This window comes from Colossoma macropomum, unplaced genomic scaffold (assembly GCF_904425465.1).
Source record: "Colossoma macropomum unplaced genomic scaffold, Colossoma_macropomum, whole genome shotgun sequence".
Lineage (NCBI taxonomy): Eukaryota > Metazoa > Chordata > Actinopteri > Characiformes > Serrasalmidae > Colossoma > Colossoma macropomum.
The window spans coordinates 29277659-29302256 of record NW_023494802.1 but is presented as its reverse complement, the minus strand read 5'-3'; the positions used below and the strand labels follow the sequence as shown (position 1 = coordinate 29302256).

Sequence of the window (24598 nt, the reverse complement as noted above, 5' to 3'; positions counted from 1 at the left end):
TGGTGGGGGAGATGCTGAGTCTGAATTCAGTCTCTTCTTGTACTGAGTGGTAATAGCTTAACAGCCGGTTTCTACCCTTTGTTTCTCCATGAAAAATTGTGTCCTAGATGTCATTTACCCACACAAACAAACCCTGCTAAGTGTGTTTCCCCTGATTAGGTGCTTCACAGGAATAGGCAGCAATATTTGCATCTGAATCTTTGCTGGAACATGACACGTGTTAATTAATAGTGGTGAAAAGACACAAATTCAATTGTAATATATTGTTGGACAAAATGTAATGGAGTTTGTAGAAACAGTACTTCACATTAGGATTAAATGGATCAGTTGATGTTGATTTGGCACATTTAGTCCTGCAGGAGGACAGCTCCTGCTTTCTTTTGGTGAGTGTGTGTTTGTGTGTGTGTGTGTGTGTGCAAGGTTAAATGGCTGCTGAGGAACAAGAGGAGCTGCCCCTGATGGTTCAGGGTGCTGAAATGAACTTCCTCAAATCAGGAGAAATAATATGAGAATATGCACAATACATGCGCAGTTTTCTGGCAGACTTAAATTTCAGACAAATTTCTTGGTTCACAAGCCTGTGCTTGAGTTCCATTTGCAGTTATCAGTCTGCAGTTTGTTAAATCCTTTGCACTTGCAGGCTTCATGGCAGATCATGTCTGAGAAGAGAATCGGATGCTAACTTTTGAGTGAAAATGAATAAAAATGCTGTGTTCCAAAAACGTAAAGGGCTTCTGTGCCACATTTGAGCTAAACTGTAAATTACACTCAGGAAGTGAGGTTAGTTTGTTTCATTTGGAGTATGTGTATCCTTAATGGTTGAAAATTTGATAATTTTCTGATATTGAATTGTAACTCTGTTCATCCCTTGATTACCATTGCAGTTAGAAATATGCTAAGTAAGGTTGGGGATTTTTGCTATCCTATTTGTCATGAATTAACCTTAAAAATTAAAGGTTCAGCATTCGTCTGTTGCATGCAGCCAGCATAAGAGATTATTGAGTTGATTAATTGATTTTTCTTTGTGTTTTGGACAGAGTTGGGTGGTATAACAATAAGGTATACCGTGGTAGTTAAAAATGTTGAGTAGGCCTGGGCCGTATCAGTTTTTTTTCTTCATACTTTCCTGACATTTTTCCAGGGTACATGTTATGTATTGGTATTTGTGTTAAAGAAAAAAAAACTTGAATTCCTGGTGATAGAAGACACTTACGGCACTTTTTCAAAATAAAAAAAAAAGTAGTTGACTTTCTGTCATTGATATCTGTCATGGTTATCAAATAAGTGAACAAAGTGCATGATTTTCAAGGCATCATTCAATAAATGTCAAACCACTGAACAATTGATATATGTTAAGTGTTGCTAACTGGGGAAGAGGAGCTGGGCTGGTTAGTGTTAGCTTCACTAGCATGCTAACAGGTCTGCTTGTTCGATTCTGGATAACTAAAGCACAAGTTTAGATGATAAACTAATGATTAAAATTTGAGGAAGTGAAGTCAAGCAACAGTACAGGTTTGATTCTGAAAATTGGTGCCCAGTTGACACAAATTACATGATAAAAATGTTTGAAAGAGCAAAAGTAGAGTGACAGTAAGCCTGTCTGTTCTGTGGTGTTTGGAAGAGAGCTTAGTTAACATGCCAAACGTGCTGCACAACAGAACAGGCTCAGTTGTAGTTAACTGATGATAAAAGACAAGCTTTTAAAGGATAGCACCAAGCCAAGTTATTGGTGTTGGGGTAAAGGCTGAAGACGAATGTGTTCTGTGGTGTGCAGAGAATGTACGGTTCTGAAATGTGCAGATCTTTGCTGGGGCTGAGCTGCTGTCATGCTTAGTTTTTCTGAGGATTTTCCATCGCTCTGATTTTTCCTTTTTCTGTTAGCGGCACCTATCAGTTAGCTCCCACACCACCAGTGAGTGAGCCCTCTAAATATAAATGGGTAGAATGTGTTTTTTTTTTTTTTAATGTTCAGTCATGGAATAGAAATTTGACATTAATAATTTTGAAATATCTTCATCATTTTTAAATATTGCAGTATTACCATCATACTACCCAACCCTAATGATGACGGTTTTTCAAAATCATCTCTCAAAATTTCTGTTCCATATTTATCTATTGAAAGACCAAATAATCACATTCTTGCCATTCACATTTTGGAGGGATTCACATTTTCAGGCAAATTTTTGCAAGGTTTTTCCTTCATTTTTTTTTGTGTACACTTGTGTCAATTATTTAGAATTGAACCTGTAATTTGTCAGCTGTCAGATACTGCTGGAATTTGGTTAATATTAAGCCATTCACAATGTCAGTATTAGCTGAGAAGCTGCGAAGCCTCTCAGTTTGTAGCCTGAGAACACAGCGTCACTTGTAGCAGCTGGGCTGAGCAAGGGGCGACATAAGCGGTAGCTGGATAGTCTGCATGCCATGCTAATAGCTAACGGCTAAACCCAAAAGACTGTCATTTTCTTCCCTTAAACTCATCAGTTCATTATATTCTGATGTCTTTATACAACAAACTGGACTAACTTAACTCAGGTTGCAACTCACCATATTGGAGATGAGGGAATTAGCTTGTTTTGCAGTTTGTTTGTTGCATTATCTGCGTTTATTTTTAACACTGGTATGACAGTATTCACAAATCTAATCCCTTAAAATTAATTTATGTGTATATAAATATCGCTGCTGTCTGTTTTTTCTTCTCCTGTAAAGTTATCGTTTTGGAGATATGAGGTTTTCTTCCAACAACAGCGATATATATAAATATATACATGAGACGCAATATCACCTGTCCCAACATTCTCTGTTGTTCTTTCAAAATTATTGTTCCAAATCATACATGCCTGAGTTTAGATACACATATAATCAAATAACTGCTTTTGTCTCTAGTGGTACTGTGGTGAAGGTTCTAACTATGGTAACTAACATGGTAACTTACTGTAGTAAGTGATGTTACCATGATCTCCCAATTTTCAAGTCAAGCTAAAGCATCATCTCCATCACCATTGGTGACCTCGGCCCCACTGTCAGCTGGGTCTTCTACTCTAAGCCAAAGATTGTCTCCTTTAGTTTGATCTATAGAGAATCAATTTACACGCCTGTGGAGCAGGACAAGGTGACTCACGCTCACACACTCAACTGACTCACACTCTGACTTCTGTTCATCATCTTCCAAAAAGACTGATTCAATAATAAGCATTAACAATTTGATATATAGTCTATATATTGTTGCTGTCCAAAAAAAATAATTATCTCCATATTTCTCTGTGCACAGCTGCCTTTTACATTGTGTAGAAAATCATGAATGGACAAATAGAAATACTACAAAATTGCTTGAATGTGAAGAACAGTTTTTGCCATCTCCTGTAAAGTTGCCATTGTAGATGCCAATTGGTTCCCTTCATTGATAGCCAAGTTAATCAAAGAGAAAATAAAATCTGATTCAGCATTCCTACACAGCATTCCTGCAGAATTCGTCTCATGGGACAATATATATGATAGAGCATATCATAAAAACAAATCATGTTACTATTCATAGCTATAATATTGCAACCTGATGCCACAGTGCTCTGGAAGTCCCAAGCCAGCTAATTAACATATATCTGATTGGAGCTGAAAGAACCCTCCCTGGAGCTTTTTCATTACAGATGGCAGTGAATGCTAGGTGTTCATTTTGTGCTTTAGGTTCTGACTTGCTGTAACATACATAAAGAGTCCATTCAACCATTCAGGGTCAGGTGAAAGCCAGGAACCCTGGTGTCCACTCACTCATTTTCAACTCCTTTTGCAGGTATGCTTCCCAAGGACACATTTTTTAAGAAAGATTTTATGCTAAGAACACAAAGGTCATGACTACTGAGAAAACAAAAATGCATAAAATGGCAGTCAAAATCAGAAGAGTTATGGCTATATCATGGATTCATTTTAACCACTGTTTTTCCAGTACACATTGAGACAAAATTAAGATAAGATTATTAATATTAAAACTTGGTCCTCCTCCATGACAGCTCCACAGCTGTAAAGACATATGCTGCTTCTTTTTATGATTGTAATCAAAATTATTAGAAATTTTCAGCCGTTTCCTTTTTTGTCTATATACAGTCATTGTAGTTGTATCTCTAGGTTTCACTCCAAGGAAGTCAACTACCACTTGACCATGAAGAACCTGTCATCTATGCGGAAGTGACTGCCCATAGAAACAGCAGCTTTTATTTGAAGAAAGATGTTTTAAGAAAGCTTTTATGCTAAGAGTACAAAGGCCGTGACTACCTGAGAGCAAACAAAAATGCATAAAATGGCAGTCAAAATCTGCATTAAAAACAGCCATATATATTCTCAGTAATGGCTCTCTGGCCATTATTGGACTACATGAATGACATTATGCAAGAACATTTTTCTTTCATTTTCTTCCTGTTTTTATATGATATCTCAGAAGTGGTTTTATATTCAAAGGAGCACTACAGAATTGCATTGTGCGAACGCAAACTTCAACAGAACCTCTATAAAATACACTACAACCAACCATTTGTATACAGTTTGTCAATCTTGTTAATCTGCATGTAACTAAGTATTTTGTACGTGAGACATAAGCGCTTTTTTCTTCTGACGAAACTCAAAGGCCAGAGTTGAACTGTGATGGCTCTTTTTAGGTACGAACACTATCACAGTCAAGGATACAGCACAAAGGATAATAGATGAAATCAAGTATGAGAGTTCAGCACTGCAGGGACTTACCAAGTACCTCATTCATAGCTGTCCTGCTGTGAATGTAATTAGGCATAACTGACAAAAACACATCAGCGTCAAGTGGCCTTCCAGAATGATTTGATTTAACTAAAAATGAGCATAATGTACCAAGCCTACATTTTACAGTGCTAATTAACTGAAAACAAGCAAAATGTCTTTCCTCCTACTAATTGTCCTTTAGATAGATGAGGAAGAAAAGTAAGCACATATTGCACTCAAATTTTATGTTTTGTTGACTATAAAACACTGAGGTAGTAAATCATTTCTCTGTCTCTGGGAAATTGTTGACTAATACTGGAGTTTTAGCATGGTCCTGTTTATAGTTTCATTATTCTATATTGGATTTCAGTTAACACTTTTGTCCTAGTTCTTTTGTGTTTGTTGTACTGAATTGCAACAAGTTTGAGGTACTTAGCTCTGTAGCTTTTAGTTTTAACTATAAATATTTTTTCCTCTGGTTGTCCATTATATTAAAAAAAACAACAGGACACAGAATAACTCATGCCATTTACTCTTTGCCTATTCAGGCCTGAATGATTGCTCTTTACGCAGTGATAACACAAAATGGCTAAATCGAATGCTGCTGCTTTTAGACAAGTATGTTCATGCAATCAGCAGAACATGCCTCTGTTTTGTTTTTGAATCATGGACGGACATGATTATGTACAATTCGTCATTTCGTTTGATCAAGCATTGCACTTTGTTCAGTTAAAAACAGTAATGAGAAATCTTTTAAGACAGAATGCAATAAGACTTTTCTGACTTGTTGAATAAGTCAGAGGTTACTAATATAGGAATCTATGCAGTTCCCGTCACGTTCTTTTATAAACATACATTTTGAAAAATGTAACGAAATGTCTTATTCTGTCTCTGTTATCTGTCTTTGTGCACCTACAGTCATAAAGTGTGATGTTTGATTGGGAGCATGCTTGTGTACCTATGTTTGGTAAGACATTGAGTATGTTTAAAAGCACTCATCTTTCATTAAAGCATCCTACATCAAATCATGTCTGCGTTAACCACCATAGTTCTGTTTTTCAGAATAAAATGAGCCTGTGTTAGATTGGATCGCTTGTGATGAGGGTTCAAGTGGATCCTTTTCTAACAATCTAATCCTGATATCTACATTAAGTTTCCCTAAAATTAGACCTACCTATGTCCATCAACCAGAATGTGGCTGGAAACATGTACATAGGCCTACTTACTCTCCTCTCCCATCTCCCCTCCTCCTGTACTGATCACTTCACCCACTGCTGTTTGCTGATTGCTCTGATTTCATTCTTCCTTCAGCACCTTTTTATGCGATGCACACAGCTTGGGACTGGCTTCAGCTCTGCCGTTTAGCATCACTCTCTGTGATGGCAGCGCTGCCACTGCAAACGAATCAGGGATTTGACTCAGGCTCTTTCTGCCACAGTACTGCCAGTGGTGCAGTTGCTTGTAATGATCTCTTTCAGTGGGTGGGGGGCAATCAGACCTTGGCAGACCTGAGAATTCCCCCACATGCCTGATTTGATATGCTTTGACTCCCAATCTGGGTCCTGGACAATTTGGTAAATTCTCTGGTTATACACACCTAATAAACCTGCTTATTAACTGATGTGCTGTGTTTCTGAGCAGGGAAACGATCAAACTGCTGCATTAAGGCCTAGTTTGGACACCCCTGCTACTATTAGTAAAAGTATTAGTGAATACTGTTTTGTGGCTACTGTAGACAAATAAACAGCTTGAACAAATAATTAATCAATCAGTCAAGAGCTAGCTTAAAGCTCTTATGGAAAATGAATAAGTCAGTAGAAATTAAATAGATATCTCAAACAGTTTGGAAAATAAATGAATAAATAGAAAAATAAAAGTTGTATAAATTGCTTCAAGCACTATAATTTATTATTTAAAAAATTTATTTAATGGTATTTTTTAAACTTTACCCACAAGAACTTGGGTTTTCTAATGAGCCTCATAATTATAATAAGTATTTTTTTCAATACATTCATTAACAGAAAATAACCTTTTTTCCCCCATGCACAGTTTATTGCTGTTATTTGACATGGCGGGTGATATGTATAGTTTAAAAAAGAAAAAGAAAAACAAAGAACATCATGTTGAATATACAACCCTATGCTTTGTGCAGGGGGGGGTGGAGACACTACTGGCCAATAGTAGCACACGGGGCAGGGCTTGTTCCTCTCTGAGTGCGTGGCGGACTGCATCAGCAGAGCAGTGGTTGAGACAGGCAGCAGCATGAGATCCATCAGCGTGTGGATACTAACATCTTTCACCACAGTGAGTACTGACACTGAAACAGGTCTATCTCTGTAATCCTTCCTCTGCCTTTTTTCCTTGTCTTACTTGCTTTTCTTCCTTTTTTGCAAGTTATAAACATAAACACAGTTAGAGAGTAACTAGTTTAATTTACTCAGTTACAGAGACTTAAATATAATCTTGATGTTTTTGTACTTTCTGAGCATCTTTATCATTTTATCATTGTCTTTTACTAATAAGTATGCTAGTGGGGAAATAAATCTACTTCCATTCCACATATCCTTCCTCATGTGTTCAGTATAAATACTGCTTTGCTTTGCTCAGACCTCTCTTACTTTTATCATTTTATTTTAGACCAAAAAAAAAAAGCATTCCAAAAAGAGCCTAACAAACTTCAGTTTTTATGCAGATAATTCACGTTGTACTGTTTTTTTTCTTCTACTGGAGTCATTATTAGTTTTAAAATTATTATTCCACTGAAGTACAATAACATTACTTACTGGAGTGTGGTACACACCTCTGTGTATATGCACCAACTTCATTTAGTGCGCCTCCTTGTATATACGCTCTTTGTCCATTTTATCAGCTCCACTAATCATATAGGTGCACTTTGTAGTTGTTCAGTTATGGACTGTAGTCCGTCTGTTTCTCTGCATATTTTGATAGCCCCTTTTTAACCTGGGCGGATTTTATTTGTGTGGTGGATCATTCTCAGCTCTGCAGTGACACTGACGTGGTGGTGACATGTTATTGTGTTTTGTGCTGGTACGAGTGGATCAGACACAGCAGTGCTGCTGGAGTCTTAACACTGTGTCCACTCACTGTCCACTCTATTAGACTCTCCTACCTTGTTGGTCCACCTTGTCGATGTAAAGTCAGAGACAGCAGCTCCTCTGTTGTTGATTGTGTTGGTCATCCTCTAGTCCTTCATCAGTGGTCACAGGACGCTGTTGGATGGATATTTTTGGTTGGTGGTCTATTCTCAGTCCATCAGTGACACTGAGGTGTTTAAAAACTCCAGCAGCACTGCTGTGTCTGATCCACTCATACCAGCACAACACACACCACCACTACATCAGAGTCACTGTATAGCTCAGAATGATCCACCACCCAAATAATACCTGCTCTGTGGTGGTCCTGTGGGGGTCCTGAACGTTGAAGAAAAAAGGGGTAATGAAGTGGCCAATCAGTGTATAGTACTGTGCAAAAGTCTTAGACAGCTAAGAAAATTGTTTATAACTTCACCAGTAAGTGCATTTTTGGCAGTACAACCTCTATACAACATTAGAATAGATGCAAATAAATGATAAATTAAATATGTTTAATTTATAAAAAATTTCCCACACATACAATTACAACAAATTGTTTGTTTATTATTTGAATTCATTCAGATATTAGTGTTTTTGAACAAATAAATGCTCACAACCTAGATAAATAGCTTTCTGTATCATTCTCTCTAAAGACTTTTGCACAGTACTGTACATAGAATTTTGATGACATTGTGTTTATCAGCTAATCTGTGCACATTAGAAAAGCAAAATAAGTCAATTTAAGACTAATTAAAATGTCTAATTACCACACACTAAAGATAGTTATTATTGCAGTGATTTTTAATATAGTGTGTTATCACAACTGTCTGGGAAATCCAAGCCTACCCAACTGGGACAAGCCAATTTGTGGTCTAGCCTGCTAATTAAAATCCACTGCATGCATTCATTTGAAGTGGGCAAAGGGTTGCTAAACTAATTGTTTTAACTCAAGCATGCCAGCATCTTTTTTTTGCCTGACTGAGCTGCCACACGGTTACTGTATTTTCACCTCCATCTTCTCTGTGTTGATTTCACTTTCCATTAAGATAATGATAAATAACAGCATGAAAGCTTTATTTTGAATTAATGCCGTCATTGGAATGCATTAGTTGGTCTGGTCAATAAGGTGTGATGAACAATGACCATGGAGCGTGTGGTGGCCCTGGCTCATAAGGCCGTCATTTTAGGGAGGATTCTTACACATATGTGCTCAAGGCCATGCTTTGCTACTCAAACCACTGCCTTTTGTGCTTCAGAGCTCATTTATCAGTCTTAAAGGCAAAGTAACAAGAACAGCCTGTTTAATTCTAAAGTATACAGAGGTTGGGAAATGGTCATGTTTTGGGTTCATAAAACCACACAAACATCATAAGTGGATTTCAGCCAGGAAAAAAATACTAAATCCAAGAGATATGTAAGATATTGGCCTTTCAAGTTATCATAAATATGTACAATTATGTGTGTAAAATAGCATAAATAACAACAGAAAGATGTCCAGGGGCCCAGTATCCACAGGTCCCTCTGTTCTACAGGCCCCAGTGTGAGTTCCCCAGCTGCAATGCTGGTAGTCACTGTATGCCACTGACTCTGTCTGACTATCTGTCTGTCTGTCTAATGTAGTCTGTACGTAATTGACACAGTTTTTGTTCTTTTTTCTCTGAAATTGACACAATGACTATGAAGTTAAAGTGCGGAATGACAGCTTTAATTTACTTTCATATTGGATGAACCATGTAAAAATGACAGCCCATCTACACAGTTTCAGGGGACAAAAAGGAATGGGGCAAATTAACATTATCAGATAAAAATGTCATGTTTTGTGCTTGACAGATCTTTTGTGATTGTTGACTGCCTGAACTTTCTGATCTCAGAGCTCAGATGATGAGTATCTTCCCTGGTGATACTCTGCCAGGCCTGTAATGAAGCTATTTTCAGTTCCTGTCTTTTTCAGGAGCCTTATTACCTTCAGTCCTCTCTTCAGTAAGTGAAATGTTGGGGTTCAGTCTGGGTGATTGACTTGGCTAGTCAAGCACATTTCACATTTTGGCCCTCAAAACCTCTTCCTTTAGCTGTGTCTTTGGGATGGTTCTTATACTGAAAGTTGTCCGCTGAGTTTTGAGGCATTTGATTGGATCTGGACGATTCCTACTGTTCCCTTCACAATTCATCCTGCTGCTCCTGCTGGCTGTCACGTTATCAATAAAGACAAGTGATTTAGTTCCACTGGCAGAAACAGATGCATGTGCCACAGTTTTTCACAGATGAGGTGGTGATAGTTGCTCTATTTCTCCACATTTTCATCATTCCATCGTTCTGGTGCAGATTCATCTCACTTCATCTCTCCATAAGGCTTTTTTCAGAACTCTACAGACTTTTACAGGTACTTTTTAGCAGCCTGGCATTTCTGTTCTTGAAAAGCGCATGTGGTTTGCATCTGCTTATAAGGTCATGTTGGTCATTTCCACTCTGTTTTTGACACCTTTTTTCTTCCATCCTGCACTACTTTCTGGGTCTGTTCATTTACTACTGGAGTGTTTGAGGGTTTTGAGGGTTTAAGGTTGTGTGTCCAGTGCATTTAGTTTTTTTTCCTTTCTTTTTTTCAGGGTCAAGATGGCCTGCTTTACTCACATTGATACTCATTTGGCCCTTGTTTTGAGAGTAGTGGCATAGCCAGAATTTCATTTCAGAGGGGGCTGGTTACAGGTTGAGGGGGCAGGTAGCAGACATTAAGGCCCAGAATCGTTGCTATAGTGAGAATAATGAATGCCAAGTAGTCAACTTCATTATAGCCAAGTCATTAAAAAAATTACCACCCATTACATTAATCAGAGGGGAAAAAACATTTTTTTGAAGATTAAACATAACACATGGTTGCATACCTCACATTTAACTAGCTAATGTTAGTTACTGTAACAACTGACAGGATACCACAGCGGGTAAAAGCCAATTAACCAAAGTCCTACCTTTTACAGCAATAAGCCTAGATGTCTAGGTGTGGGTGATGATGGCACTGTTCGCATTGCTTTTTTACAGTATTGAACATTGTTTTTTTTAACCTGGTCAACTACGACTGCTCATCTGAAATTCTACAGCTGATAGCTGTTTTGTTAACTTTGGTAGCATGAACTAATGATAAAGTGACTCACAGCTAGCTAAGATCCAGCTGGCCAGTTATTTTTAGCGGCTTTAAATGTTCAGGCTACAACATTGTACATGATTTTATTTCAAATCCAGTGATTTGTGTAAATCACAAATTATTAATTATGTTTAGCTTTCTGAGTGTTTAATCGATACTAATGAGCATATAAGCACAGAAGTGCAGATTTGTATCTGTGTATCTGAACAAAGTAACAGTAAAGCCTGTATCGATTAGAGAAGAATTTTCCAGCCTATGCGTGTAATCAAATGCAAAGAAATGTATTGCATTCTAAGTATGCTTGAGAGAGGGTAATGTTCTGGCCTGGTTTCAGAATATATAACCATCCCTGGGGTAGTGATCATGCCTTTCCTTGGCTCATCTGTTACTTTCTGTCTTCTTAACAGCAAAATGATTTAGCCTGACAATGTAATCTACCTCATGATGACACTGTGGAACTTAGAATGATTGCCTCCGTCTACAGCTCACACACATAAACCAGATACATCTGTCCTCAATTACATCGTATGTCATATTATCCAGTTTAAACTAGTGACCTATACAAAGAACTGTTTGGAATTTTAATGTGCCGAGCTGTCAGCATAATAAAATGCAGGTGGTACATCACAAAAGCTTTTAGGGCCTAATCATCCATGCCTGTTACCTTATGAAGTGCAGTTAGTCCAAATAACAAGATGTAACAAAAGGTTTAAAAAGAACGTAGCCTGTAGGAAGCTGTAAATTATTAAGAATTTTCCTGTCAAAACAGCCTATAAGAACAAGTTAATAATTTTTCAGGAGATATTTCCAAGGAAATTAGATATGAGATAATCCACTTGCATAAGGAAGGGTAAAGTCAAAGGAAAATAAGTGAAAGTCCAATGAAGTTCTGTCTGAAATTGACTGGCTCATCATCACCCAAGGTGCAGAATAAAAGCTGATAGGATAACACTGGTTAAATTACAGTGTAGTGACAATAATAGTGTTATTAGATCACTGACAAATAAAACTAAATAATTTCTAGTACAAAGTTAAGTGTAAATTCTTACTTTTTTGACACTTAATTGTTTATGCAGACATTTTCGAAATATACATATAAGAGAATGTCACAACATCAAAAAAAAAAAAAAGATTATCAGAATTTTTTTCTGTATAAATTTGACTTACAATTTCTGCCCACTGTTCTATAGAAGGAGGTTCAATCTCATACCAGTTTCATGCCGTTGCTTTTTTTGCTGGCTATCAGAAATAGCATTGTTAAATATTTGTCATAATTCGTAACATAGTTATTTATATTTCCAGTGTACACACCTTTGCATTCTTTGGGAACTGAATAGCCCAGAATGTCTTTAATCACATCATATAGATTTTCTCAGAAAGAGAAATGTTCAAAGGATGTGTGTATGATTGGCCTCCTTACTCCTACACATCCTCCATTGTTGACATTTGTTTACTCCTTATTTCAGGTGTTATAAAATAGTCAATTTTTTCCAACCGGTTTCTTTCCATATCCTTGAATTAGTGGTCATGTGTTGTGTTGTGCATGTTTAATCCTAAAGCTGTATTTCTCTACATAGAACAAATTACAGAATCACGAACAGAGCTGTAGATGATTCTATAATGATTTAGTTATATAGCACTAAGAATTGTCTTATTATAACCTCTTATAATGCCTCATGTTTGAAGAGCGGTGATCAAATCTTGAGACAGATAACTAGAAAATGACTATAGATAAGCAAGAAATATATAGATATATAGACTATAAATAGATAATTACAGTACATTAGTTGTCATTTAAAAGCTTTTTATTGTTAGCAAAATGATTACCATTAAAAGGTGAATAAGGCATCTAAAAAGGTCTTTTGATGTCCAGATTATAATATTTTAATCTACATTGTAGTTGTTGTCAAATAAATTAACAAAATGTTTGACGTGTAAATGTTCTTTTACTTGTGTTAAGGGTAACCAGCATTGAACTAGCACATCATCATTATGATTTTTTCCTGTAAATTGTTCCCCATTTTGTCATGTCTAATGCTCACTGAATGTACAGGCCTTAGAAACTGTCTGGAAATTTTCAGTCCCTGAACATCCATTTGTGATTGTCTTATTAGGGTTAGCCATACAAGCTTATTACTTTGGCAACCATGCAGAAACTGTACGATGATATAAAGAATGAGAAATAAGGACTTTACGCACCATCTGTGAAATGAACCCACAGTGACCCTCTTTCAGGATAGGGGTCAGTTAATGGAGCTCTATCCCATCATGTAAAATGAAGTTGGATATCTCCTAAGCTGCAGGTGTGAGTGGACCAGGTGGCTGCATATTGCGCAGATGCGTTTCTAGGTACGCCGAAAAACGTGAACGTGACTTACTTTGTCCAATTTCTCTGCTCTCTTTTTTTCTCTCTGTATCACTGGTTTGCTCGTTCTCCCTCTCTTTCTCTCGCTCTCATTTTGCCCCCCTCTATCCCGTCTTTCAATTCTCCCCCCATTAGAGCTGAGTGCTGTGATTAGAGAGGTGAGAGGGGGGGAATAATATCTTTTGTGGGGCTGCTTCACATTTTCAGACAGCTCCGTCTTTTCATCTTCCGTGTTTGAGCATTTTGATGCATTTCGGCAGCCTGTTCTCACTGGACAGGAGCCTTTCAATCTCCGGCTGATGAGAAAGAGATGCAAAAAACACCCTGGTGCATGCTCAAAAACGTTTTACAGAATAATGAAAAATGGTCTCAGACAGTGGCACGTTTCGTAGAAATGGGTCAAAGAACCAACCGTTAAGCCAAAGCATTATGCTTTGAGGATACAATTATGAGGCAATGTTCGATGCATGAAATAGCAAAGAACTGTGATGAAATAGTTTCAGACAAAAAAGTTTCAGACATTTTAGGTTCCCAAGTTTTCTCATAACTCGGTCTTTCTGCACCATTAAGTTCATTATGGAGGTTAGAATCAAGCCTATAATGTAAGACCTGGGTCCTCTACTGAAATGCTGGTATGTTTGCCAAGTAGTACTCAATTTAGTCATTTCATTTAATCATTTAATAGACATTTTTATCATGTTTATCAATGATATCTTGTTTCTGAAATCTTTTTTAAAAAGTTCCCATTCCAGACAGTACATTTCATAGCAATTCTAATATATGTAAAATTAGAGTGTGTTTTTAATATAGTAAAAAGAGGAGAAAATAGGCTATTAAAGGGGAATTTCTGCATAATTAAATGTTTAAGATGTAAACAAAGTCATTTAGATGGGTCTGATGTGAAATGCTCAGTTCTAGAGAAACCTATGAAGTCAGAATTGTTCACAGTGGTGTTGATAGTGACCGCACACCTAAAGAGGTTAATGCCTGCAAAATCTATATCACAGAAAGCTATTACATAAAATTGTTATGAATACATTTCCCAGTGATAGAGACACTGTTTTCCAATAGTTTTGAGATAAAGTTACAGCCTAAAAAGCAATTTTTAAAATCTATTCATTACATGCAAAATAGTATCCAAAGACAACTTTTTTTCAGATTTACCGTTGTTTTCCCACTGTCAGTATCACATATAAAACTCAGGAAACATGTGTAGGCTCATTGGTGGTTTTGGATAGTAAATAAAATGTCTGTATTTGTGTTATAGAAATCAGTAGAGTTGATAAGTTTCTGGAGATCTACCACCCTGGAGAGGGTGTTAGGTTAGAATTGGAGCTAAATTCTGCAGGGTAGTAGATCACCAGGACACCCCTGACAGTAAGTGTCAAAAAAACACATATTTGCATGTAAAACAGTAAGACCTACATCGGCAAAACATCCTTTTACACTGAAGCAAGTTAGAGTATTTTTAAGTCACAACTTAAGGTCTGTAGCTACTGATGTAAAGCTCCTTTGGCGAGTGAAATGGCAGCTTTAACAGTGGCTACGGTGCATTTTCATGTTCATTACTGTATGAGGTGTAGTTTTGTTATTAAATCTTACTAAAGATTTTGATCTTGCTATTTATTTTGACTTAAAAACAGAGCATTAATCATTCCTGCACATGAACAACATTGCAATAATTAAGTACCCAGCTTTACTGGGTTTAGCACGCTGTCTCCATTTTATGGGCCTCCTAGCCAGTGAAAAGGGTTTGTAAAGTCCTGTTTTGATTACTATATGATTTTATAAAAACTGCACCAAGATGTTAATGCAGTCCTGCATTGTTTGTTTGAGAGGTTGAAGTGCATTAGTGCCAAAGGCCGTCACTCGTTTGCCATTTTCCCCTCGAACACTTCTAAACCCAATTTGCAGAAATCGCCAGCTAAGTGGGTCGACTGCTCTAATCAACGAGTCAAATGAAAATGATGGAAGAATTCAGTTGCGATGAGTGCATGTGTGCCCTGTGAGACTGTTGTGTAGTTCAGTGTTTGAAAAGGTTTTTTTAGGCAGATGATGCCATTTTTGAGAAAACCAATTATGAGTCACCCAAAAACTCAGCTCAAAATATATCACTTTCATTTTGCTTAAAATGGCTTTTACCTTTACAGAAATCTTGGTACTAAATTATATTATTAACTTAGTGGTACATTAACAAGCAGCTGACTAATAATTGAGTTACAGATAGAACCCCCAAACACATATTGTAAGTGCTATATGTGGAAAATATGATCGTTCAGTCAGACAGTGAGACTTTGTTTCGCATTGCATCACACCAATGTGCTACATAAAACTACACAAACATTTTAAATTGACTTCATGGAAAACAAATAGACAAAAAAATGCAGGACATGGGCCCTTTAATCATAACCGCCTCAAGAGGTAATAGATTGGCATTAAAATGCTGTCAGAAAGATGTGGTTTAGACCCCACTTGATTAGATCCATGCAAAAAAATTGCATTACATCCTGCCACCATTGTGGAACCACAAGCAAGGGCAAGCAAGCGTCGTATTTGTTTCATAAGGTTTTATCACTTTGTTGATGGAACAGATGCGTGCACTCCAGCAGACTAAATGAGTTTTACTGAAATAAGAAAATAAGAGTGGCTGCTACGATAATGCAAAAGTTCTCTCTGCCAACAGCAGAAGGCCTAGCTAAATGCTGCTTATTTTCAGTATGACTCCTAGATGAACCAGTATGACTTTCTTTTTTCTGTCTGTGCTCTTGTTACTTTTCTCTTCTGTTTCAGTTTAATTACATTAGCATCTAACGTCATCTAATTCACTGTTTATCGTCTGCCATCCAACCGATGTTCCAACTCCAAGTCTAGTGTTAAGGACGTTCATGACAAATAACAAAAGAACTGTGCATTTAAAACCAAGACAGTAATCCGCTCAGAATTAAAACTAGTTATGTGGCCCTTTGTCCTTTGTCCTACAATTAAATGTTTCTGTCTGCCTATTGAAATGCCTGAAGGCTGTGTGAAGGAAATTCAGACGTTGGTTTCTAAACAGGTTATACGTGTTAGAAAATAATTGCTGAAAACGTGTAAAGACTGTGAACTGTGTAATACTGAATTGTGGAGACAGTGAAGATTTTTTGGGCGGTCCTAAAATCATGGCTCAATGGCTCACCGGAACCATACTTAACATGACCCCCCTCCTAACACTATAACATTATGCAGTGGTTCTCTCGCTCAATCGCAAAACATGTTTTGTTCTGTGTTACTTAGTAATAGCCTAACCTTATTTGGCTAGATTATGCTAGTCAGTAACACCTATTCCATTCTGTTGCAGAGTTCTTGGGTAGGTCAGTGTCCTCTGGCTCTGAACTGGATTCTGGCTCTGGTGGTTCAAACATGTATGGCTGTACAGTCCAATAAAGCTGCTATATGGAGCATCCTTTTTGGTATTTGACACTTGAGAGACACTGAAAAGAAAGTAAATTCTGAGTATTTGTCAGATGAAGCGCTGCTAGAGGCTCCATTTCAATCCAAGAGAGGCTTTGCTGCCAAACTTAACGAGCTAACAGATATGCTAACGTTAGTATGAAGCTGCAGTTGGCTTCTTATTCACCAGCTTCTTGATCAAATTTTCCAGTTCACCTTAAATAGTGCAGCAAATACATTCTGGCGAATATGAAGCTGAAGTCCTGAGAGAGGTTGCATCTTTCTTGTGACTGGGTGTGTGGAACCAAATGTTAGAGGAATCTGATTGGATCAAACCTGCACAGTGTATTTGACGTGTTAATTAGTACTGGTGAAGATGCGTATCCAAGGTGTTTCATTTTCATTCTGGTGAATGTGGGTTGACTTGAAGTGATCTGACTCATATTTGAACTAGGGTTCCCTCTCTAGAAGGAGGCATCTGATATCAGCTGGACCATGCAGTGGGCTATCATGTCACAAACCTGCACTTAAGAGTGACCAGTTGCTCCTCTGAGAGGTATAACAGACAGAAGTTGGGACACACCTGACTAAATGGATGTTTTATATTTTCTTAAGAAATTATGTAAAGACCTGACCTAAATGCTTGAAATTTGTTTCTAAAACACTGTTGGAGCAGGATTCATTTTACCTGTGAAGATCCTATGATTTCACTTGTGGGATTTGACTGGCATATTTATATTGGATCCCCAAATTTCCACAGTTAGAATAGACATGAGTCAATGTTACGAGATGGACACCACACTCAGTAACAGTAACAACACCATGCACAGCTGTGTGTATTAGCAGGTTTTGTTTTGTATATAAATCATTCCACAATTATTACTATCAGACTGTGAATACTACAGACACTGCAGATTCATACTGTATTCAAATCACTCCACAATTATTACTGTCAGACTGTATAAAATACACACACTGCAGATTCATACTGTATTCAAATCACTCCACAATTATTACTGTCAGACTGTAAAAACTGCACATAAACATTCATTCACAACTACACACATTCATACTGGATTACAATCACTTTATAAGTATTAATGCCAGACTGTAAAAACTTCACTCACTACAGACTCATACCTGATTAAAAACACTTGTACATACAAATGTTTGTAGAAGGCCAGTATTTCTTACTCTAGTAATTCCATATTAAGAAGTAAAGTAAAAATCTATGTGTAGGTGTGTCCAAACTTTTGATGTGTATGCTACCTTAGCTCTTGGCAGCAGACGTGTTTCAGATTTCCAGCTCTGGCATTAAAACACACTAACGCACACACACCACACCAACAAATCTGTCCATCTAAACTGAAATCCATCTCCATTTCATGCTTCCCATAATCTGGGTTTATAAAAAGTACAGTAAAAACCCTTGGGTAATTACACCAGCTCTCTGCCAGTGTGTTATCACAGAGGGTTTCTCATCCCTGCAGCTTAGAAAGAAAGTGCAGCAGGTTTGTAACAGGAGATGAAGTTGACCTCGTTTTTCAGCAGCGCAAAACACCTTTTACTTGTTCTTCCTTTTCCTTTCATACCTGCTGCGTAGGAAGGATAGTGCATCTGCTGCGCTATTCACATACAAAAAAATGAATCACGCGCACATTGATCAGGATGTTCTGTAAGAGTCGCTAATCTTTTTCACTTTTTAGCGAGCAAAATCAATTATGAGCAATAACTCAATTTAACAGAATCTGGGTAATTTAAGTGGAGAGTGGATCTCCATTGACTGTGTGGATAACAATTACTTGTCATTTTACATTCTTTTAAGATGGACTTTTGTCTCTTATAACGTCACTGAGTGCATGCGCATGCACTTAATAATCCAATAACTGCAGAAAATCAGATTTTGTCAGTAAGCTGATCAACGCGTTTACATGCACTTGAATAATCAGATAATGGGGAAACTGCAGGTCTACGTGAGCCAGACAGTAATCGGATTTCTGCTTTGCAACCAGCCAATCAACTCACAGAAGAACACGTGACGTAAACATAATGTAAAACTCAAACTTTATGTTGCGGCTTTTTTTTAAAAAAACATTGTTTCACTTTCCCTGAAAATATGAACATATATCATCTACAAGATAAAGAATATTTTATTTGAATTCTTCATTAAGCATCCAGCTGGTTTCAGTTTGTAAAAAAAAAACAAGCAGAGGTTTTGATATGACAGTGATGATAAGAAAGATGAGAATCAGTTGTCACTTGTTCAAAGCAGTTTTTCAGAATGAATCGTGAGTGTGTGTACTCCTGCTATTCACACTCATCCAGATAACCTGTTGTCAGAATGCTGTGGTTTTATCCAAAGCACCGAGGCTGAGTTCCATCTGCTTGACCTGGCCTCCGTTGGCAACTTCTACTACCAAAATCTTCTGTTCCAAAATCTGGCAGGCTCCAAGCCTCAGTGAGAGAAAAATCTCTCTCTATTAAGCAGGCAATTATTTTTGACTGACAGACTAAATGCAGAATACACAAGAAAAGGCTCAGCATTCTTCTAAATGATTATGAATCATGATGTGTTCTGGTTTGGAACTGGGAGAATCTGTTTTATTTACATAAAACTTCAACATGATTCAAAGCTCAGAGGTCCAAATTCCAATGACTTGACGTACAGCATTCATGAGCTGCCTGTGCAATTTCAGTTACATGATAAAGCATCCATAGACTGCTGAACTTTCACTAGCTCTTCATTGTATAAATCAAGTTTTGTATCCTTGATATTAATTTATTTTCACAATCAATGCAATAGAATTAAAAATAGGTCCAGACAAATGTAACAATTACCGGCTACTATCGGCTAACGTTAGTGACCAGTGGTGTTATTGGTATCGGCGAAAACATAGCTGACAATTCTCTGACAAATAGCGTCTTGTTTTTTTCTCGCAGCAAATCACATTTTCAAGATTAAAATTAAAATCTAAGATATAAATTTATTAGGTATATCAAATGATTAAAAAATGAATTATGATTAATCACATTTTATGTAATTAATCACAATTAGTTGCCTTTGTGTTATTTGCCCAAATTTGTCCCCAATCTTTTTACATTTGATTTTTTTTTTTTTACATTTCAAAAGCAGTGCATTTTGTTATAGCAATGTAAGTGGACAAAATAACTGTCAGAAATAACTTTGATTATATCAAAGAGGGCAATCAAAGGAACTTGCTGATTAAAAGCTGTATTTGAATAATACAAATACAGAGGTACAATCATGGAGTCAACAGGAAGCTGCTGGGCTTCAAGCTGGAACTACGGTCAGTTCAAAGGGTCAAACTAGGAAAGTGCATTAGTGACTTTAAAAACTTATCTTGTTAATGCATTATTAACATGTAACCTTGCCACCACTAAAAGTGTATTGGCCGATATTCTCCGTTGTAAGAACTTTTCGCCCCGTAAGTTCGGTAATGTATTTACAAAATTAGCAAAAGTGCATCAGTGCTTGTTAAGACCGTAGATATACAGTACTGTGAAAAATCTTAGGCATATAAGCAATAACTTAAAAACACTTCTCTGGAAGTAAGTAAGTGTGCTTTTTCTGAGAAAAACACCACGTGCAAACAAAAAATCAATACAGTAAAAAAGAACAAGAATTTATTGCTTTCAAAAAACTAGTTTGTATCTCTTGAGGTGACTAGAAGAGCACAGGTTTGGTTCCAGATTTCTCTGTAACTTGCCCCACACCCAGAACCATTGCATAGATTTGTTCAATTCCATCAAAAGCACACCTGATTTATTTTAATGAAGGGTTCACTGAGCAAAACTAGGAACTGGATGATTACTAGATATAAAACTGGTCTTTCTCAAGGAAAGGTTTGGAAATGGTTAAACAAAAATATTGCCACACATAAAATCAGTACTTTTTGCAATAGTCTTTATTCTAGCCTTAATGTTTTCTGAGCAGATAGATACTTGCTGTCCAGTTACATGGCTTTTTAAATTGAATTTGCCTGCTGAAAGTGCCTAAGACATTTGCACAGCAGTGTATAATGTTTCTTTGTTGGACAGGACGTTTTCACAGTGTTCTTCCCTGACATTTTCATCTCTGTCGTCACCAACACTTTTAACTGATATATACTTAGCTCCTTTGGTGTGCTTTAGTGTGTTCTTGCGCACTGTACTTTTGCATTTGCATGGGACACACTTGGACACTTACTGGAAAGCATATGAATGCACACACAATTACATGGGGAGGGAGGGTTGTCATTTCACATAAACTAAATGCTTTCTGCGACTGTACCCACTGGCCTTTTACGGTTATACATTATACCAGTGAATTCACAGCATGATCGACACCCTTTCAACTTTCGGAAATGACACACTACAATTGTTTTTTCCTGATTCTGACAGGAGATGCATGAGCTTTGAAATACTTCCCTTGGGTTCGTGAGTAATTACAGCAGTACCTGCCGTAGGTGCTGTCTGACATTCTGCGGAAATCAGATCAGTGCTGTCCGAACTGCAGCTCTGAGATGATAAAGAAAGTGTTATTGGAAAAAGAAGCACATGTTGTTATCAGGCTTGGTGATCTACTCCACCCACACCCCCACTTAAACACGCCCTCTCCACACAGGCCACTTTAATACACCAAAGTCACCTATCAAACACTGTTTATTAGATTGCTGGTATAATCTGTTATTATGCTGCAGCCTGTAGTGGACCACCTATCACCTGTACTATTCTATGTGCTGTTACAATTTACATATAATTTGCACAGTTAATCTACTCACGTCCTAGTTCTTTGCATTACTGACATTGCTATTATCATATCAAACCCTTGTTACTCCTTTTTTCTTGTTTTAACACCATTTGAAAAAGCCCACTACCCTACTAACCCTACGGATTAACATATACATACATACATCATCTAAACCGCTTATCCTTCTGGGTCACGGTGGGGTGCTGGAGCCTATCCCAGCTGTCATTGGGCGGAAGGCAGGATACACCCTGGACAGGTCGCCAGTCCATCGCAGGGCAGACACACACACCTAGGGGCAATTTAGCGTGTCCAATTAGCTTAACTGCATGTTTTTGGACTGTGGGAGGAAACCGGAGAAAACCCACGCAGACACGGGGAGAACAGGCAAACTCCACACAGAAACGACCCTGGTCGCCCAGCCGGGAATCGAACCCAGGCCATTCTCACTGTGAGGCAACAGCGCTACCCACTGCGCCACTGTGCTGCCCCCTACAGACTAACATGCTGTAAAAAAAGATTTGTTGTTTTAACTTGAAAAAGGTAATATGATTGCCTTAAAAGTTTGACTCTATCTCTAATAGTAAGTTAAGTCTTGCATTCTGTTTATGTCTCTGAAATTCAGTACAGGTTTTAAAGCAGGCGGGTTACTTGCTTGTTAAAAAATATTTTTTACAAAGTAGAAGTTGTCCAAAATGAATCAAATTCTTGTTACATTAATGTTAAGTTTTAAAGATAACAGAAGTAAAGAAGGTTTCTGTCCTCTTCCAAAGTTATCGTTTAGATATGAGGTTTCTTTATGACAGCAATGATTTATATATTTTGTATTTACTGTTTTGTCCTGCGTATTTTTGTGCTTTTAGCCTAGTGTGGCACTGTTGTGTACTTGCTGTATGTCACAGTATTGTACGATCTTGTTTATTTGCATTATCTGTGGTCTACATCTGAACCTACGTAAACACTGAGCCTGTTTTGTATGTGCACTGAAGCTCTAGAGGAAAGTTGTTTGTTTCACTGTACACTTGTTTATGCTTGGAACTAAGAGGCAAAAACTTTATAATTTGATAAAATAATAATATTGGCCAGTATCAAGCATGAACATTTAGTGATACTGTTGAATAAACACCAGTAAAACTTGTATATTTATAACCTACTATTATAATTAACAGACTAATAGAGACTAATAGAAGAATATAAGAATGTTTAATATTTTAATATTTTAATTTTTTTTTTCTCACTATTGATTATATGGTTATCACTAATCAAGTGATTGGTGTTCTAGTACAGGGGTTCTGAACTTGGGGGTCAGGACATGGTCCCAGAGTGGAGCTAGCATGTATGGATACCAAACCCATTTCAGTATTCATTTTACTTCATTGGGATTTTGGTATTCACATAAGGCATATATAGTTATAGGGGGTATTGTCTTTAATTTTATTATTATTTTTTTTTAACTAAGCATGCTGCACTAAAATGTGACCTTGTTCACACATAACATTTTGGAAGTTGTTCAAATGGGACAACATGCCAATCAGAAGTTGTTAAAATAGAATAAAAAATATATTTGGGTGGCTGTCAATATATCTGGGATAGGAGGCCCAAATATAGTATTCGATTAAGTCATTAAGAAGACCACGTCATCATGTTGGTAGGCAAGCTGTAACTCTGACTGTGCTCTGATAGAGCTTGTGTCGTCACCGTTAGTGTAGCTGCAACCCTGCAGGTTGCGATTGGTGGACTGGATCCATATAACCTGCATTTTTTAGATTTCAGAATATTTTGGTGTATGGAATTTTACAAAAACTAACAAAACTGTCAAAGCTCTTAAATAGCCTACAAATCAAGCTCAAGTCAGCTTCTTATTCACCAGCTTCTCATCTGAATTTTCCGTTCCACCTGAAGTGGTACTGCAGTTATACTGAGGTTCTTTGTATATATGTGTATAGCTCTTTAAAATCGGTGTCAGCATCAGTGTCAAAATTTTGATATCAGTCAAGTCCGTGTTAAGATGACACTAAAGTTCTTCTTGATCTCGATCTTGATACTGAAGGCAGTATAAGCTTTTCTGCTCTGTTTTTGTGCGTCCTTCTCAAGGTCCAGTTTTGATTGGTTCAAGCCAGCTTGTACTGGAGATGTTTTATTCATGTTTTTTTTCTGTAGTTTCATGTCCTGGAGCAAAAACATTAGGACATTGGTGACGTTTCATCTAATCTCTCTCGGTTGGGTCAGGATAAGATCATTTAGAGAAAGCTCTTTCTCCATCTCATCATGAAATCAATGGATGGCATTTGATCTTGCAGCTGTCAAGTGCATGACTGTTCCCTCGAAGAATGGCCCTCATCTCTGAGAGAATGTTCCAGATGTCTTTGATGCTAAGTGCTCACCTTTTAGGTTCAGAGAGGAAAATGCTGGAGCAGTAGAGGAGCCATATGTGTGTGTTAAAAGGAGTGATTTTCCAGAATGGAGCTATGTCTTTTACATCATATCTGTTACAAGGACCATTGAGCTTGCTCACCGACTGGGTCCATTTGAAGGTGTGTAGGTGTGTATATCTGCCTTTTGCTATATGTGTGTGGACTGTTTTCTAACTCTTGACTGCCCTCCATTCATCCCCCACTCTTCCACCAGAGCACGAGACTAAACTTAGAAAAAACACAGCAGGTGTGCCACTCTTCAAAAGTTCAGAAGAATTTTCTTATCGTACCCCCCACACACACGCACCATCCAGCAGTATTTTAGAAAACCACAGTGTGACTGTGATAAGAAGGCCTAGTGGGTGTAACCTCTGCCGGCACAGCTCTCTCCAGCTGGCTTCAGGAAAAATAAAAGGAAAAGAGAACGCAGGCTGTGTCTGAAATGTAACAAATGCGGCCTCCTCAGAAGTATTCTGAGGCAGGAAGGCACCCAGTCATGTCCAGATAAAATGTTTGTATAAAACACTGCCTGCTGAGGTTCCTCAGTTTGACAGGTTTTTAAGGCAAAATAAAAGTATCCTTTGCTGCCTTACGTATCCCATATGTCTGCACAGCTAAACAACTATTGTGTTCTTTAAGTACTTCATTTTGTTTTGTCATTTTAGAACAGGTACAGCAAGCAGCTCTTTATTA

The 24598-nt window shown here is 37.5% G+C and overlaps 1 protein-coding gene across 1 annotated transcript in view; it reads left to right on the top strand.

Annotated features, from left to right (window-relative positions):
* Window positions 1-6963: 6963 nt before the first annotated feature.
* Window positions 6964-24598, top strand: part of ghrhrl (growth hormone releasing hormone receptor, like) — a 52275-nt gene continuing 34640 nt past the window's right edge. The window contains exon 1 of the mRNA XM_036592130.1: window positions 6964-7026. Coding sequence (XP_036448023.1) covers window positions 6985-7026 — 42 coding nt within the window. The 5' untranslated portion in view covers window positions 6964-6984. The remainder of the gene's footprint in view (window positions 7027-24598) is intronic.